Genomic DNA, 18,207 nt, shown 5'->3' with positions numbered 1-18,207 from the left:
CTAATACTGTGTCATCATGAAATTCTTTGTATCGAACAGTTTGACACCTGGGAGAATTAATGCAACGTTCTTTAAAGTTTAAGAGGCTCTACTGTTTTTTTTCTCTTCTTCAGTAGCTCATAAATAAGTATCTTAATTCAAGTGCGACCGTATTTCTTTTGAATGTTGTCCACGTCCCAAAACGGCAAGCAGAGATGAAAAAATTGCTCTGAAAGGTTGCTGCTTTATCTGAAATTATAGATAAGCATTTTTTTACAGTATTTTTTATCTTCGTGTTTTCTTTACAAGCCTGTATGTTTCTTCTCACCCCGCTCATCCCGTCGGCACAGAGAGACACAAATAGTATAGCTAGTGTGCAGTGCCTCACACGATGCACTAGAGCGGAGTTTATATAGAGCGACCGCAGAAAATTAGCGACGAACTAAAGCAGAGTTCTGGGCAATGGCCTTGCCGCAGTGGATACACCGGTTCCCGTCAGATCACCGAAGTTAAGCGCTGTTGAGTGTGGCCGGTACTTGGATGGGTGACCATCCGGGCCGCCATGTGCTGTTGTCATTTTTCGGGGTGCACTCAGCCTCGTGATGCCAACTGAGGAGCTACTCGACCGAATAGTAGCGGCTCCGGTCAAAGAAAACCATCATAACGACCGGGAGAGCGGTGTGCTGACCACACGCCCCTCCTATCCGCATCCTCATTGAGGATGACACGGCAGTCGGATGGCCCAGATGGGCCACTTGTGGCCTGAAGACGGAGTGCTTCAAAGCAGAGTTCTACCCATCGTCATGCCGATACTGTTGACAAGAAAAACCACTGTGCTAACTCTTTCCTTATGATAATATGTATCTGTTAACAGGACACCTGAGCGTTAAACGATAAACAAACCTAGCAATCAATACATAAACACGACAAACATAACCACAGGCAATTATCGAGCCAATTGTACTTTGGGCGCTTGTTTACCGCCTGTTGGATTTGACGCGACTGTGCAACTTTCCCGCGTTCAGTAAGGCCAGCGTTCATGGGACTAGGCTACTCCGGTAGCGGAGAGACTTGTTGACGCATATCCATCTTGTGAGACTAATGACAGGTAAGCCGAAGCAGCGGCCACGGATACGGTAATTGGAACTCGCAGTACAAACATTCCTACAGGAAGCTCTACTTTGGACGTTGCCTCTAAATGGTTCAAATGGCTCTGAGCACTATGGGACTTAACTTCTGAGGTCATCAGTCCCCTAGAACTTAGAACTACTTAAACCTAACTAACCTAAGGACATCGCACACATCCATGCCCGAGGCAGGATTCGAACCTGCGACCGTAGCGGTCACGCGGTTCCAGACTGTAGCGCCTAGAACCTCACGGCCACTCCGGTCGGCAAACGTTGCCTCTGAATGCCTAGCGTAGAACTGATACGCAGCAAAGGATCAGAGGTCACATTATACACTCCGCACTAGAAATAAAGGATCACATTCTTTTAAACCCCGTCATTGTCACCTATTTTGAAGCAGAAGTTCGAAATTTTGTTCAAACGTGCCTGCAACCTCCCTCTGCGATGGTGCACAGGATTGGCGCCCCATGACGTCGCCATTGGGCTCGGTAACGTTTCAGACAACAAGGTTAGAACACATGCAAAAAACAGGCCAGAGCTCAGACGTTCACGTGAGGTGTAAGGTGGGTTAATGACGTCACATTGGCACCAAAACTGACCACATTTCTGCCAAACGCCACCTTCGATGTGCCATGCGATGGGAAGGTCGTCACACCCCCTTACCCACATCTCACTACTTCTCTTGACGCTTTGTCGATGGACCGCCGCTCAGATGCAGGTGTATAAAACGACAAATGTACCCCTAATATTCCTCAGTTTGGCAACACCCTTGTTGTCACCCGTGCGCCTTTTTTGAGGCAACCTTTGACCGATTCCTAGGCGCCTGTGGGCGGCCAACCCTCAACACTCTTCAGGTGTGTGGCATTATGCTTATGCTCTACTGCCTGCTTGCGGAATCGGAGTTCGTCGAAAGTGTTCAACAAAGGTGCATAGGTGGCACCGAGGGTGTTGCCAAATGCCGAACTGTTAGGGTCCTTAGAGAGACCCTTAGCCATTTTTTCATGCGGTGTGAATGTGGCTCCCCTCCCATCCCCCCTCCCCCATCATCATGCCACAGAGGGGCGCGAAACAGGAGACCTTAAAAAGCGTAAACATCCTTTGCTGCTGCAGAACACAATCAAATTTCATCGAACAGTCCGCACTGTACTAAATTTGTAGTAAGATCTTACGGGACCAAACTGCTTAGGTCATCGGCCCCTAAGCTTCCACACTACTTAATCTAACTTAAACTAACTTACGCTATGGACAACAAAAAATGGTTCAAATGGCTCTAAGCACTATGGGACTTAACATCTGAGGTCATCAGTCCTCTAGAACTTAGAACTACTTAAACTTAACTAACCTAAGGACATCACACACATCCATGCCCGAGGCAGGATTCGAACCTGCGACCGTAGCAGCAGCGCGGTTCCGGACTGAAGCGCCTAGAACCGCTCGGCCACAGCGGCCGGCGCTATGGACAATACACACACACACACACACACACACACACACACACACACACACACACACACACACACACACACCCATACGCGAGGGAGGACTCGACCCTCCGACGAGGGGAGCCGCGCGGACCGTGAGAAGACGTCTCAGACTGCCGCCACCCGCATTGGTTCTACCGCTTATATCAGAGCAAACAATGCAGTTGCGCCACACTCCAAGGGATAAGATCACGTTCGGTGGGGTTGCAGCCCCATAACGTCATTTAGAGGTGGGTTGGATCGTCTGGAGGATGTCAGCAGTGGCAAAGGTTGTCAAGAATGTCTTTCTGTGACACGTCGCACTACAAATTGTCGTTTTCGAATGGGAAATGTGTGTAAATGGATGCCCCAGGGGGAGGAGTGGTTTCATCGACGAACTTTATGCCAACTCCTGCGGCCTTTGCACGTAGATTCTGATCAGTGGTATGTCTGAAGTGGTTTCCTCGTCCACCAACAAGAAAACGACGCTATTTCAATACTGGGCATCGAAGTTCTGACCTCATCGTAGACTCGTCAAGAGAAGGGGTGAGCTGTGGGTAACTAGGGGGGCATGAACTTATCACGTGTGACACGTTTACGGTGACGCTGGGTAGAAGTGTGGTGAAATTTGGTGCCTGACATGAATTTCTGAGCTCTGGTCTTTCTTTGCATGTGTTCATACCTTGCTGCTTGAAGGGTCGCAGAACCCGAGGGTGACATCGTGGGCTGCCATTCTTTCGCACAATTACAGAGAAAGGTTGTAGCCACCTTCTAGCCTAATTTCAAATTTCTGCGCCGCAATTTGGGGACAATGACGGTTTCAAAAACTGACCTTTCATTCTTTTGCGCAGTGTCCATTCTGAAACGTTCCTGGCTGTTACTATTTTACCAATGTCCTCAGCTACAAATTAAGTTTTTCTTGTTGATTAAATGTTTTGTATTCGCAATTGAATCTAATCTTGCATGCTAGCCGAAGATGTTAACTTCACTGTTTTACACTGCACCCCGGTTTTTCTTGCTTTGATCTTGTGGACGTCGGCAGCTGCTTCGAGAATTTCCAGTCGTTTATCTGTTGACCGTACTTCGCCACAGGACGTTAACTCACGGGGTCTCGGGTTCGATTCCCGGGCGGGTCGGGGATTTTCTCCACCCGGGGACTGGGTATTTGTGTTGTCCCCATCATCTCATCACCATTCGGAAAGTGGAGAGATCGGAACTGGAAAGATTGGGAACTTGTACGGGCGCTGATGACCACACTGTTGAGCGCCCCACAAATCAACATCATCATCACGGGACGTTAAGTCGGGTGAAAACGTGTTCCAGGGATCTATGCAGGAGAAATTTACACCCTACACGAATCCGTCAAATAAGGGTTGAGTCCAACTCCACTATTACCACTGAAACGTCCCCTTTGAACAATTATACATGACTGTGCTGTAACGTATTGTTGTGCTAATAAAAAAAAAGGCTGTCTTATTGTAGGTATACCACAAAAGTTACTACTAAAACATGTTTTACTTTCCAGAATAATACAGAAAAACTGTGCGGATATAACACAGGAACAGCGCAAAAGCAATAATATAAATTGTGTCACTCATTAGTAGCGTCGTGATATAATCGTGTAGCTGTCACATAAACTAACCACTGTGTCATCTGGTATCTCACAGAAAGTACTTTAAATCCAAAATGTATTTTCAGGTAAACCAAAATGTTGCCTTAAAATCTCATTAGCAGTACTAGTATATGTTCTAAGTATGTAAGCCTTATAGTCGTTACGTAATCGTGCAACTAGCAAGCAACAATGTACACACACAATAACACTGTGACGTCTGTTCACTATAACAATGCATTCGTAATTTCTGTTTAAAAATGTTCCCTAGGTTCTAGACTGGATATTTAACTGCAAACATTGTTGCATGTTAACAGTTTCTTAAGTCTGACAAAGCATACTAGAAATGTGAAGTGAAAAGTTTTATACCAAAGACTAAGTTAAAAAGCAGATTATCTCGCAATAAATGGTTTTACATGTGAAATGTGGTGTAAAGCTTTACTCTTCCTAGTACGCAGAGTTTCAACTTCAACGCAATTATCATGTGGTATACGTCGGATTCTGTAAGATCCATTGTAAACTAGAAAGAATTTGTGACTCAAGTGTTTCTTCTTATGTGACAATGAATGAGCTTTAATGAGAACTTTCTGACCAATGTATAATTTCTTTGCATTTGCTTTACCGTGTAGTTTTCTCCTTTTGTCTGTGCAGTCTGTGGCTAGTTTGCATTGTTGTCTGCCATTGTAGTGTTGGGCAGCGGCAGCTGGATGCGAACAGCGCGTAGCGTTGCGCAGTTGGAGGTGAGCCGCCAGCAGTGATGGATGTGGGGAGAGAGATGGCGGAGTTTTGAAATTTGTAAGATTGTCATGAACTGCTATATATATTATGACTATTAAGGTAAATACATTGTTTGTTCTCTATTAAAATCTTTCATTTGCTAACTATGCCTATCAGTAGTTAGTGCCTTCAATAGTTTGAATCTTTTATTTAGCTGGCAGTAGTGGCGCTCGCTGTATTGCAGTAGTTCCAGTAACGAAGATTTTTGTGAGGTTAGTGATTTGTGAAAGGTATTGGTTAATATTAGACAGGGCCATTCTTTTGTAGGGACTATTGAATGTCAGATTGCGTTGCGCAAAAAAAAAATATTGTGTGTCAGTTTAAGCACAGTCTTGTATAATTGTTCAAAGGGGACGTTTCAGCACGGCTAACAATTTTCTTCTTATCCTATGAGAGTACATTTAATGATAATACATGAAATGTATTTGCAGTTGCGATTGTGGTCAACCGTCAGGTGACTAATGGAATGACGACAATGAAATTTGGTGCCAGACGATATCGAACCCGAATTTCCCGCTTATCACGAGCGGTCGCCTCACCATTAGGCTATCCGTGCACGCTTCACGACCAGACTCAAACTTCCACATGTCGTCAGCCATGTGGCTACAACCTGCGCGCGCACATCCATTATGTATATCGGATGCCTGTCGAAAGGAACACTGCATCGTATGTCTGAACGACGTAGGTACTGCAATATCGTATATAACGATAATAAAAGGGCAAAGTCTGTGGCACACAAACCGAGGAAGGGGTTCTGAGCTGACTGCAGGTAGACTACAGACTTTCGCTCTCCACGGCACTAGGAGGAGAAGGGTGGGGCGCCCATAGGTCCGGTCACCTTTTGCCTCCGGGGAAGATCCCCGATACGCAGTCTAATAGTAGTCTGCGTGGACCTAGGGGCGTCATGGAGAAACTGCGTGGATTAAAAATACCCGCTTCTACCCGAGACTGAACACAGGACTTCCACGGCAGACTCTAAAGCTCTACCCAGGAGACCACCACGGCCTATAATGACAACATCCTTAATAATAATGAGGGGTTAGGCCACCGCTCCAAAAGTTCTTTAACGCCACTACGGCGACTTGCGAGTGAATGAGGATGAAATGTGATGAAAGAGACACAACACCCAGTCATCTCGAGGCAGAGAAAATCCCTGACCCCACCGGGAATCGAACCCGGGACCCCGTGCGCGGGAAGCGAGAACGCTACCGCAAGACCACGAGCCGCGGACACATGTTTAATAAATAAGTCATTAATAACACTTGTTATTGAAAGACAAAATATTTCATTGAAAATATGGTTGGCATAAACTTATTTATTTATAGCGATGAAATTCATTTTCAACATGCAAAAGTTTCTAACTTGAAGGAAAGGCGATGACAAGAATCTGGGGCCAGACGAGAGACGGAGATACTTTGAGATCAATAAAGGGTAACGAAATTTATGAGATCATGAACCAGTCCGATGTTTCACAATATGGAAGTAATCTGATTGCCATAGACCCGACTTCATACGCAAGCTTCCATTACAACAGTTGAAAGGTGGCTACACTGAGCCACAGCGCCAGAGATCGCTAGAGAGCATTGTTCCGCCGCCTCCACTGGCATTGATTATTGAGATGTCGTAGTGGGAGTGCTTGTCGAGGACTCGTAGTAGTCAGTTCGTGTTCAGATGTGCTAGTAGAGAGTGCTTGCTGAGATGTGATACTGAAAAGTTCTTGTTGAGATGTGGTAATAGCGAGTCGGTGTGGAGATATATTGTAATGATTAGAGTGATTTTGGTCAATATATGAAGGTAACGAAACTTGATTTATTTTTCATTATTTCCATGTTTTAAATAATGCGTCATTACAGGTTCAGTCAACAAAGCATCTGGCTTGTTTTCTTGGATTAGAGTGTAATTCTGGTTCTCTTGAGTAATTATGGTATTTTTATTTTCTTTAATTAATTCAGTATAAATGATATTTAAAATTTCTTGTGTTGTTGAAGAAGAACCGTGCCAGATGCGTACGTTGAGTTATACTTCCACACGCAGAACAGTTACACTTGTGCTTTGGTTTCGTAGGTTTTATAGTGCATGGGGGCTTAATTAAAATGTAATGCAAATAATTTTAATTTCTTGCTTTAGTAGCTGACTGTTCGATTACGAAGTCTCGTAACGGTTGGCCCTGACTAGTATTATTACGCTATCTGACTGCATAGAACAATAACAAAGAATGAAATGGAAATTTTCATTAACACAATTAATTAATTAAGTCCCCAGCAACTATAAAACCTACGAAACCAAAGCACAAGTGTAACTGTTCTGCGTGTGGAAGTATAACTCAACGTACGCATCTGGCACGGTTCTTCTTCAACAACACAAGAAATTTTAAATATCATTTATACTGAATTAATTAAAGAAAATAAAAATACCATAATTACTCAAGAGAACCAGAATTACACTCTAATCCAAGAACACAAGCCAGATGCTTTGTTGACTGAACCTGTAATGACGCATTATTTAAAACATGGAAATAATGAAAAATAAATCAAGTTTCGTTACCTTCATATATTGACCAAAATCACTCTAATCATTACAATATATCTCCACACCGACTCGCTATTACCACATCTCAACAAGAACTTTTCAGTATCACATCTCAGCAAGCACTCTCTACTAGCACATCTGAACACGAACTGACTACTACGAGTCCTCGACAAGCACTCCCACTACGACATCTCAATAATCAATGCCAGTGGAGGCGGCGGAACAATGCTCTCTAGCGATCTCTGGCGCTGTGGCTCAGTGTAGCCACCTTTCACAGTGTCCCTGAAGCTTCTCATAAGAGGGCAGCTGCACTAATCCACTGACCTACAAAAACAGTGAAGCACCCAGAAGACATGGTGCGATGTCAATGTAATTTCGTACATGCACACACCATCGGCGACGAACTTGAGCAGAGTTGCAGTTCTCTTTGACAGGGAAGAACGGGCACCAGAGTGTGTTAATGTTGGTCGTTTTTAGTGTTGTTACTAGGACAGGTAGGGTATAAAAGGAGCGTGAGCAGCGTCTGATATTCAGTGATCACTGTGAAGGACACAGAAATGCCGCGTATTTGTCTGAGACAGCGTTATCAGCACCTAATAGAGTCCGAAAGGAGCCTCACTGTGGTTCCCCATTTGACCGACCGGTCGAATCGTGCAACATCTAGATTTGTTTACATATGGCAGGGGCCCCATTTTGGACAGCATGGGAATGTGAGGTCAGGCATGCTCATCGACAGTGTTCCAGCTGACAACGCCTGAACACCACAACAGAACCGCTGTACAGTGCACCAAGCACGCGCTAACCCCTCCACATCTGCATTTAGCTGCAACAGTCTGTGTCATCCCGCGCAACTAGTCGGAGTCTAGCAGCTGCTATGCTAAGGAATTACCGTCCCTGCGTATGCTGTCGTTAACACCACAAATGAAACACTGCATTTGGGGTGGTACCACGACCGGGAAGCATGGAATACTGTTGAACGGCATCGCATTGTATCTGGCGAAGAAACGCGGTTCTGCACAACCTCAGATGACAGTCACCGAATATTCTGGCGGCCTAGGGAGAGGTACCATTTTTCCCATGTTTTGCAGAGGAACAGTGGTGTTATTCCCGGCGTCATGGTGTGGGGAGCCACTGGGTATGACTTCAGGTCACGGCTGCTTTTACTGAGAGAATTCTGACGAGACAGCGGTACGTCACGGACATCCTGTGTTCTCATGTGTCACCTCTAATGCGACAGTATCGTGGTGCCATTTTTCAACAGGATAATGCCTGCCCACATATGGCACGTGTCTTTATGACCTGTCTGCGTGATGCTGGGGTATTCGATTTTCTAATGAATGGAATAAAATCACATATCTTCGTAAATGGTGAAGTTTCATTTCGTTCCCTCCTCTCCTTCAGGGTGCTTCAGTTTTTTTGTCAGGCGTTGTAAAGTATATACAAGGTCATGTCAAACTATAAAAGCATAAAATCAGAAAGCTTCCACTACTTAACGAAACTAAAATATCCAATTCGCAATCGACGCTAAATACGTGAGGTAAGAAATAAAATGAAGTAGTAGAGGGGAGGGGTGTGTTACGTTGAAGGTTTAGCATAGACGTTCCGTTCAAAGTAAGGGAAGCAGGAAACAAAAGTTATCCACCAGTACGAAAAACGGGTACGCTCTTTAGCACAGCAAAAAAGCTTTCTGTAACTGAGGCCCATACAACTTAAAGGGATTAAGATGGAAGGAACATAAAATCAGACAGAGCCAGAAATCAGAGAGAGGCTCAAGATCATTTTGTAGATGCAAATCAAAAGAACCAAAAAGATACCCTAGCAAGGAATAGCAGAAAAAAAACTTTCGAAGTCTGTACTTATAAATCCTGAGTCATTTTGGAAAAGTGTCATCTCATTTTCTGATGAGTGTGAATTTATGAAACATGACTTTGTAGTAATGTTGATGATGATAAAATAATGAGGGCAACACAAACTGCCAGTCCCCGGGCGGACAAGACCCCCGACCCAGTCGGGAATCTAACCCGAAACTCCGTGATCCGGAGGCAGCAACGCTAGTTACTAGACCACGAGCTGCGGACGACTCTGTAGGAAAGTAATGCGTGGGACTGTAACATCGAATCAGAAGTAGCATGTCTAGAAACGACCACGAAACGCGGTGGGGACAGCATAGTTATATGAGAACGCATTTCTACCGTAGGTGTCACAGATTTGACATTCAGTGAGGACAATAAGGGTGAGAAGCAACACATCAGTATATGGGCCATACTGTATGCGATGACGCCGTTAAATTACACACAATAATACGCTCATATCTCAACATGTAAGTTGCAGCATTAGAAAATTGCAGCGAAATGCAGGAAGATCTGCAGCGGATAGGCACTTGGTGCAGGGAGTGGCAACTGACCCTTAACATAGACAAATGTAATGTATTGCGAATACATAGAAAGAAGGATCCTTTATTGTATAATTATATGATAGCGGAACAAACACTGGTAGCAGTTACTTCTGTAAAATATCTGGGAGTATGCGTACGGAACGGTTTGAAGTAGAATGATCATATAAAATTAATTGTTGGTAAGGCGGGTGCCAGGTTGAGATTCATTGGGAGAGTCCTTAGAAAATTTAGTACATCAACAAAGGAGGTGGCTTACAAAACACTCGTTCGACCTATACTTGAGTATTGCTCATCAGTGTGGGATCCGTACCAGATCGGGTTGACGGAGGAGATAGAGAAGATCCAAAGAAGAGCGGCGCGTTTAGTCACAGGGTTATTTGGTAACCGTGATAGCGTTACGGAGATGTTTAATACACTGAAGTGGCAGACTCTGCAAGAGAGGCGCTCTGCATCGCGGTGTAGCTTGCTGTCCAGGTTTCGAGAGGGTGCGTTTCTGGATGAGGTATCGAATATATTGCTTCCCCTTACTTATACCTCCCGAGATCACGAATGTAAAATTAGAGAGATTCGAGCGCGCACGGTGGCTTTCCGGCAATCGTTCTTCCCGCGAACCATACGCGACTGGAACAGGAAAGGGAGGTAATGACAGTGGCACGTAAAGTGCCCTCCGCCACACACCGTTGGGTGGCTTGCGGAGTATAAATGTAGATGTAGATGTAGATGTACCGAACACGATACCAGACAAAAATATTCGACTGCAGTCGCGACATAGGCATTTTTGGCACTCACTGAACACGAAACTGAGAATCTGAAATGATTTTGGAGAGGTCTCTTGGGAAAGTGGAATATTAGTATATCGTGAGCTTTGACTCGGAGTTCAGTGTAATATGACCAGAAAAGTTAGAGTCGTAACAAAGGCCAAGCGAATACTGATAAACTAATTTCAACCAATGTAGATACGTAAGTTAACACCGACAAATATACGAGTCGATATGCATAGAGTTGAGAGGAAAAACAGCGTACATGATCTACGCACTTATCTGGACTAACAAAGAAGGAGCGACGCAATCAACGTGTGCGAAGCGCATGCCTGACAGAGAGGGGAACACTGAATCATGGTGCGCTACAGTGGTAAATACACTGTCTGATCATAAGTATCCGGACACCTCTATGTAATGCGGAACTGACCACTAGATGTCACGAGAGGCGGGCCCACCAGTACAAAAATGGGTGTCAGTAGCGAAGCAATGTCATGAGAATGGGTCGTTCGTGAGAGCTCAGTGGTTTAGAACGTGGGCTAGTCACTGGATGTAACAAATCCTTTAGGGACATTCCAACACTTCTACGGCTGCCTGGGTCGATTGTTGGTGATGCGATTGTGAAATGGAAATGCGAAGGAAGTACCACAGCCAAACCGAGACCAGGAAGACCTTAAGGACTGAGACGCAGGGACCGTCGAACACTGCGGACGGTGGTTGTAAAAAAAAAATAGCAGGATATCAGTGGAAGGAATCACTCGTGAGTTCCAATTTGTTACCAGCAGTCCACCTACACTATTGGCCATTAAAATTGCTACACTACGAAGATGACGTGCTACAGACGCGAAATTTAACCGACAGGAAGAAGATGCTGTGATATGCAAATGATTAGCTTTTCAAAGCATTCACACAAGGTTGGCGCAGGTGGCGACACCTACAACGTGCTGACATGAGGAAAGTTTCCAACCGATTTCTCATACACAAACAGCAGTTGACCGGCGTTGCCCGGTGAAACGTTGTTGTGATGCCTCGTGTAAGAAGGAGAAATGCGTACCATCACGTTTCCGACATTGATAATGATCGGATTGTAGCCTATCGCGATTGCGGTTTATCGTATCGCGACATTGCTGCTCGAGTTGGTCGAAATCCAATGACTGTTAGCAGAAAATGGAATAGGTGGGTTCAGGAGGGTAATACGGAACGCCGTGCTGGATCCCAACGGCCTCGTATCACTAGCAGTCGAGATGACAGGCATCTTATCCGCATGGCTGTAACGGATAGTGCAGTCACGTCTCGATCCCTGAGTCAAAAGATGGGGACGTTTGCAAGACAACAACAATCTGCACGAACAGTTCGACGACGTTTGCAGCAGCATGGACTATCAGCTCGGAGACCGTGGCTGCGGTTACCCTTGACGCTGCATCTCAGACAGGAACGCCTGCGATGGTGTACTCAACGACGAACCTGGGTGCACGAATGGCAAAACGTCATTTTTTCGGATGAATCCAGGTTCTGTTTACAGCATCATGATGGTCGCATCCGTTTTTGGCGACATCGCGGTGAACGCAGATTGGAAGCGTGTATTCGTCATCGCCATACTGGTATTGGGGTGCCAATGGTTACACGTCTCGATCACCTCCTGTTCGCATTGACGGTGCTCTGAACAGTGGACGTTACATGTCAGATGTGTTACAACCCGTGGCTCTACCCTTTATTCGATCCCTGCGAAACCCTACATTTCAGCAGGATAATGCACGACCGCATGTTGCAGGTCCTGTACGGGCCTTTCTGGATACAGAAAATGTTCGACTGCTGCCCTGGCCAGCACATTCTCCAGATCTCTCACCAATTGAAAACGTCTGGTCAATTGTGGCCGAGCAACTGTCTCGTCACAATACGCCAGTCACTACTCTTGATGATCTGTGGTATCATGTTGAAGCTGCATGGGCAGCTGTACCTGTACTCGCCATCCACGCTCTGTTAGACTCAATGCCCAGGAGTATCAAGGCCGTTATTAGGGGCAGAGGTGGTTGTTCTGGGTACTGATTTCTCAGGATCTATGCACCCAAATTGCGTGAAAATGTAATCACATGTCAGTTCTAGTATAATATGTTAGTCCAATGAATACCCGTTTATCATCTGCATTTCTTCTTAGTGTAGCAATTTTAATGGCGAGTAGTGTACCATAATGAATATGCGTATGGAGTTAAAAGTAATAGGGTACTATGGGCGAGCAGCTCCTAAGAGGTTGCACATTTCTGTAATCAATGCTAAGCGACGGTTGAGGTGATATAAAAATCGACGCCGCTGGCAGTCGATGACTAACAACGAGTTTTTTGGTGTGATGACTCACCCTGTACCATGTGGCAGTCCAATGGAAATGTCTGAGTTTGGCGAATAGCTGGAGAACGTTACCTGCCATCATGCGTACTGCCAACACTGAAGCACGGGGGAGGTGGTGTCGTGGACTAGAGGTATTTTTCGCGTTTATGGAGTGGTCCCCTTACTGCGCTAAAGGAGGAAGAATATAAGCACTGTGTTCTGCCTACAGTAGATGAACAGTTCTGACACAATGATTGTATCAGTACGACAATGCATCCTGTCATAAATCAACATATGTGAGATACTGGACTGCGAAAATAACTTTCCTGCCCGGAGTCCGGAGCTGAACCCAATGGAACACCTTTGAGAAGTTAGAACGTCGACTTCGCTCCAGACTCCAGCGTCCACCATCATTACAGTCTCTGTATTCGGTTCTTGGGGAATACTGAGCTGCCATTCCTCCACAGACATTAAGACGCCTTATTGAAGGTGTCCACAGCAGATTTAAAACTGTCACAAATGCGGAGGGTAGACACACTGAGGCGTAGCGCCGTATACCGATCCTGCCTCGGAGGCAGTTAAGTGGGACATGTGTCTTAGAGCTGGATAGTGACAGATGGTGACGCGAGACTGGACGCGCACGTAGTTTATGTATCAGCCGGTAGAGGACAGTATTGGATAGGGGACTGTTATTTAGTTTCGATTGCGCTCACTAGAGTGTACTAAAGTAATAGAATGGTTTTCATAAACTGTTCTAGTATTTTCATAAAGTGTTAATATGTCTTTTTGTGTATGTAGAATGTTACAAATGTGTTTCAGCAGTATGAATTATGCGTGAGTGTGGTTTAAGGTTCATATGAAGATAATTATGGTTACTGTACGTACTAAAAAACTTTAACACTACGGACAGGAATAGTTTTAGGTATCATTTATCCAAACATTAAGCAAAGCTGTAATTCTACAGTGATCACTATTTATGCTTTTTAATGAAGTGAAATGTGTTTGATGTGATTACCAGTCTTATTGCAGTCGCGAAAGACGTTCTCTCTAAGTCATAATACGTTCTAACTGCGACCGCAGACATAGGAATGTAAAAGCTAACCACTATTTTATTTTTTATTTCTTTCACGCTGATCGTCTGTTGCACAATATTTTCTTAAGAACTTGATATTTATTTTCTATTGTGAAAAGAAACTTTTTGTGAAAACTTCGTGTTGTGATTTAAATAATCCTTACAGGAAAGCAGTGTGCATAAACGTATTGTAAAACACCTGCTAGCCACTAAATTGACGAAATATTTAAATCAATTTATGGTTTTTGTCATTAACAGTTCCGAATAGTCAGTTCATTTTCAGACGACAGAAATGCATTTATGAAAGGTAACACTGATTTTTTTTTCCTTGGGTGGTACCCCACAGTACAAAGCAGACGAAGTGAAAATTAAGGTATTTCCTATTCGCAGGGTAAAAACAACAGTAATATGTACAAACAGCGCAAAAAAATGAAACTTTTCACTGGCACAATGGCGCGACGAAGTATTTAAGACATGATCAACGTGGCTGCTCTTAAATGAACTCCAGATATCTGAAGATGAACTGACAGTTTGAAATTGATAATGACAAATACAGTAAAAGGAGTTACCTATTTCCTCAATTTAGTGGTTGTCAGCTGTTTTACAGTAACGAATCTTATTATAAAGGCATTGTTACCCTCCAAATTTCAGCTGCAAATAACGTACTCGTTTTGCTATCTGGAGTGGAACAAGGGAAGTGGTTCACTGCAATGACTGAATATGTAATGCAGGTACTCACCTCATGCTGTAGGATCCGGTGGTGAGGTCGACCCCCAGGCCCGAGAGGCTCCCGTCCAAGTCGGCTGCTAGGTTGTCATCGATGTCCTCCACTTGCCAGCTACTCATCTTCTCTCCCCCACCCGTTCCTGAAACACCACAAATGCACACTTTTTACTAACCACGAACACAGCAAGGAAAGAGTTTAGCATCCTCAGCCATTACAGACGGACCACTAGCTTGCTGGCCACGAATGGAGGACTCCATACCGGCGTTCGTGTAAAGTCATGAAGAGCAACTGCAGAACAACTTTTCCAGTGATTGGACTGGGATTTAAATACAGCAATTTCTGAGAATGAGCATTAATCACAGGCGAAACGCTGGTGAAACTGAACACGAGGTAAACTGGCAGCAGCACTTGGCAACCCAGACAATATCACAGTTATCCACAGAGAATCAGAGCACGAACTTGACAGTGATGGCACTGACTGGCGCAGAATATCTCGTAAGCTGGATGCGCCCACGCAAAATGAGAAGAGCAGCAACGCCGGCCGAGAGCGAGCGATGAATGTGTGGGCCCGTCGCCAGGCAGATTTTCTTTGCCGGCTTTTTCCGGCACCGGTAGTCGCTCTTCCGGGCCACTCACCTTGTTCCGGAAATTTCCAGTTGCGAGCCATCTCCAGCAACGATAATAGAATTACCTAGACTGTGCAGCAGAAACGTGGCGGTTCTCAGTGTTGTGCGATGTGGTTCGTGGCACTCAGTCCTTGCATCTACATCTACACACTTACTCCGCTAGGTACCATACGGTGCATGGCGGAGGATACCTTGTAGTACTACTAGCTATTCCTTTTCCTGTTCTACTCGCTAATGAAGCATGGGAGAAAAGACTGCGTTTATGCCGCCGTACGAACCCCAATTTACAATGAAGACCCAAAGAAACTGGTACACCTGCCTAATATCGTGTAGGGCCCCCGCGAGAACGGAAAAGAGCCGCAAAACGACGTGGCATGGACTCGACTAATGTCTGAAGTAGTGCTGGAGTGAATTGACTCCATGAATCCTGCAGAGCTGTCCATAAATCCGTAAGAGTACGAGGGGGGTGGAGATCTCTTCTGAACAGCACGTTGCAAGGCATCCCAGATATGCTCAATAATGTTCATGTCTGGGGAGTTTGGTAGCCAGCGGAAGCGTTTAAACCCAGAAGAGTGTTCCTGGAGCCACTCTATCAATTCTAGACCTGTGGGGTGTCGCATTGTCCTGCCGGAATTGCCCAAGTCCATTCGAATGCGCAATGGACATGAATGGATCAGACAGGATGCTTACGTACGTGCCACCTGTCAGAGTCGTATCTAGACGTATCAGGGGTCCCGTATCACTCAAACTGCCCGCGCCCCACACTATTACAGAACCTCCTCCAGCTTGAACATTCCCCTGCTGACATGCAGGGTCCATGGTTTCATTAGGTTGGCTCCATACCCGTACACGTCCATCCGCTCGATACAATCTCAAACGAGACTCGTCCGAACAGGCAACATATCTCCTGTCATCAATAGTCCACTGTCGGTGTTGACGGGCTCAGGCGAGGCGTAAAGATTTGCGTCGTGTAGTCATCAAGTGTACACTAGCGAGCATTCGGCTAAAGAAGTCCACATCGATGATGTTTCGTTGAATGGTTCGCACGCTGACAATTGTTGATGGCCCAGCATTGAAATCAGCAGCAATTTGCAGAAGAGTTGCACATCTGTCACGTTGAACGATTCTCTTCAGTCGTCGTTGGTCCCGTTCTTGCAGGAACTTTTTCCGGCCGCAGCGATGTCGGAGATTTGATGCTTTACCGGATTCATGATATTCACGGAACACTCGTGAAATGGTCATACGGGAAAATACCCACTTCATCGCTACCTCCGAGAGGCTGTGTCCCATCTCCCTTGCGCCGACTATAACACCACATTCAAACTCACTTAAATCTTAATAACCTGCCATTGTAGCAGCAGTAACCGATCTACACTTGTCTTATATAGGCGTTGCAGACCGCAGCGCGCGTTCTGTCTGTTAACGCATCTCTGTATGCCTATACCAGTTTCTTTGGCGCTTCAGTGTATCTTGTCTTCGCGGTCCTTGCGCGATATGTACGTTGGCGGAAGTACAATCGTTCTGCAGTCGGCGCAAACGCCGGTTCGTGACATGTTTTTCCCTCCAAGGATTCTCATTTGATTTCACACAGCATTTTCATAATACTCGCGCGTTGATCGAACCTTCCGCTAACAAATATTGCAGCACACTTTTGAATTCTTCGACATCTTCCTTTAATCCTACCTAGTGGGGATCCCAAACACTCGAGAAGCACTGAAGAAAGAATCACACTAGCGTTCTGCAGGCTGCAACAAGACGGCATGGCTAAACTTTCACGGAACATTTCTCGGACGTAGAGGAAGAAAATACATTACATGGACATGGGTCCGGAAACACTTTATTTTCATGTTACAGCTCATTTTTTACTACTCTTCGTAATTGCATTCATCAGGGGAAACACACAGAAACAGAACGTAACAGCATTGTATGTAACGTTTTGTTGCATGGTACCCACTTGGTTACAGTATGAAACATTTTCTTAAATGATACGTTGAAAATTCCCTCCGTTAGCAAGGATATATTCATCAACGCATTATCGCATTAAATCCCTGATGCGCTGATGTATCCCAGGAGAATCAACAAAGATTTTCTGTCAACGCTTGGGCCATCATTGTCCGTGACTGTTAGTGCACGTTCATCCATGCAGGCTCAACGGGGAAACGCTTTCTTTGAGAATACTCTATCTTGCTAGAACATATGCCTTTACGTGTACGACAAAAGATATCACCTATGTGATCAAAAGTATCCGGACACCCCAAAAAACATACATTTTGCATATTAGGTGCATTGTGCTGCCACCTACTGCCAGGTACTCCGTATCAGCGACCTCAGTAGTCGTGAGACATCGTGAGAGAGCAGAATGGGACGCTCCGCGGAACTCACGGACTACGAACGTGGTCAGGTGATTGGGTGTCACTTGTGTCTTACGTCTGTTCGCGAGATTTCCACACTCCTGAACATCCCTAAGTCCACTGTTTCCAATGTGATAGTGAAGTGGAAACTGAAGGGACACGTACACCACAAAAGCGTACAACAGGCCGATCTCGTCTGTTGACTGACAGACCGCCGACATTTGAAGAGGGTCGTAATGCGTAATAGGCAGACATCTATCCAGTCCATCACACAGGCAGTCCAAACTGGATCAGGATCCACTGCAAGTATTATGACAGTTAGGCAGGCGGTGAGAAAACTTGGATTTCATGGTCGAGCGGCTGGTCATAAGCCACCCATCACGCCGGTAAATGCCAAACGACGCCTCGCTTGGTGTAAGGAGCTAAACAATGGACGACTGAACAGTGGAGTGACAAATCACGGTACACAATGTGG

The 18,207-nt window shown here is 45.3% G+C and overlaps 1 protein-coding gene and 1 pseudogene across 4 annotated transcripts in view; one reads left to right on the top strand and one right to left on the bottom strand.

Annotated features, from left to right (window-relative positions):
• Positions 1-18,207, bottom strand: part of LOC126248185 (transcription factor CP2) — a 916,521-nt gene that overhangs the window by 331,702 nt on the left and 566,612 nt on the right. For all 4 annotated transcript variants that reach the window (XM_049948961.1, XM_049948963.1, XM_049948962.1 and 1 more), the window contains one exon: positions 14,768-14,894. In XM_049948961.1, the coding sequence (XP_049804918.1) occupies positions 14,768-14,894 (127 nt within the window). The remainder of the gene's footprint in view (positions 1-14,767; positions 14,895-18,207) is intronic.
• LOC126250111 (5S ribosomal RNA) lies at positions 438-555 on the top strand (annotated as a pseudogene).

The sequence above is a fragment of the Schistocerca nitens genome, chromosome 3 (assembly GCF_023898315.1).
Source record: "Schistocerca nitens isolate TAMUIC-IGC-003100 chromosome 3, iqSchNite1.1, whole genome shotgun sequence".
NCBI classification, from domain to species: Eukaryota; Metazoa; Arthropoda; class Insecta; order Orthoptera; family Acrididae; genus Schistocerca; species Schistocerca nitens.
This window is presented reverse-complemented; position numbering and strand designations above follow the sequence as displayed.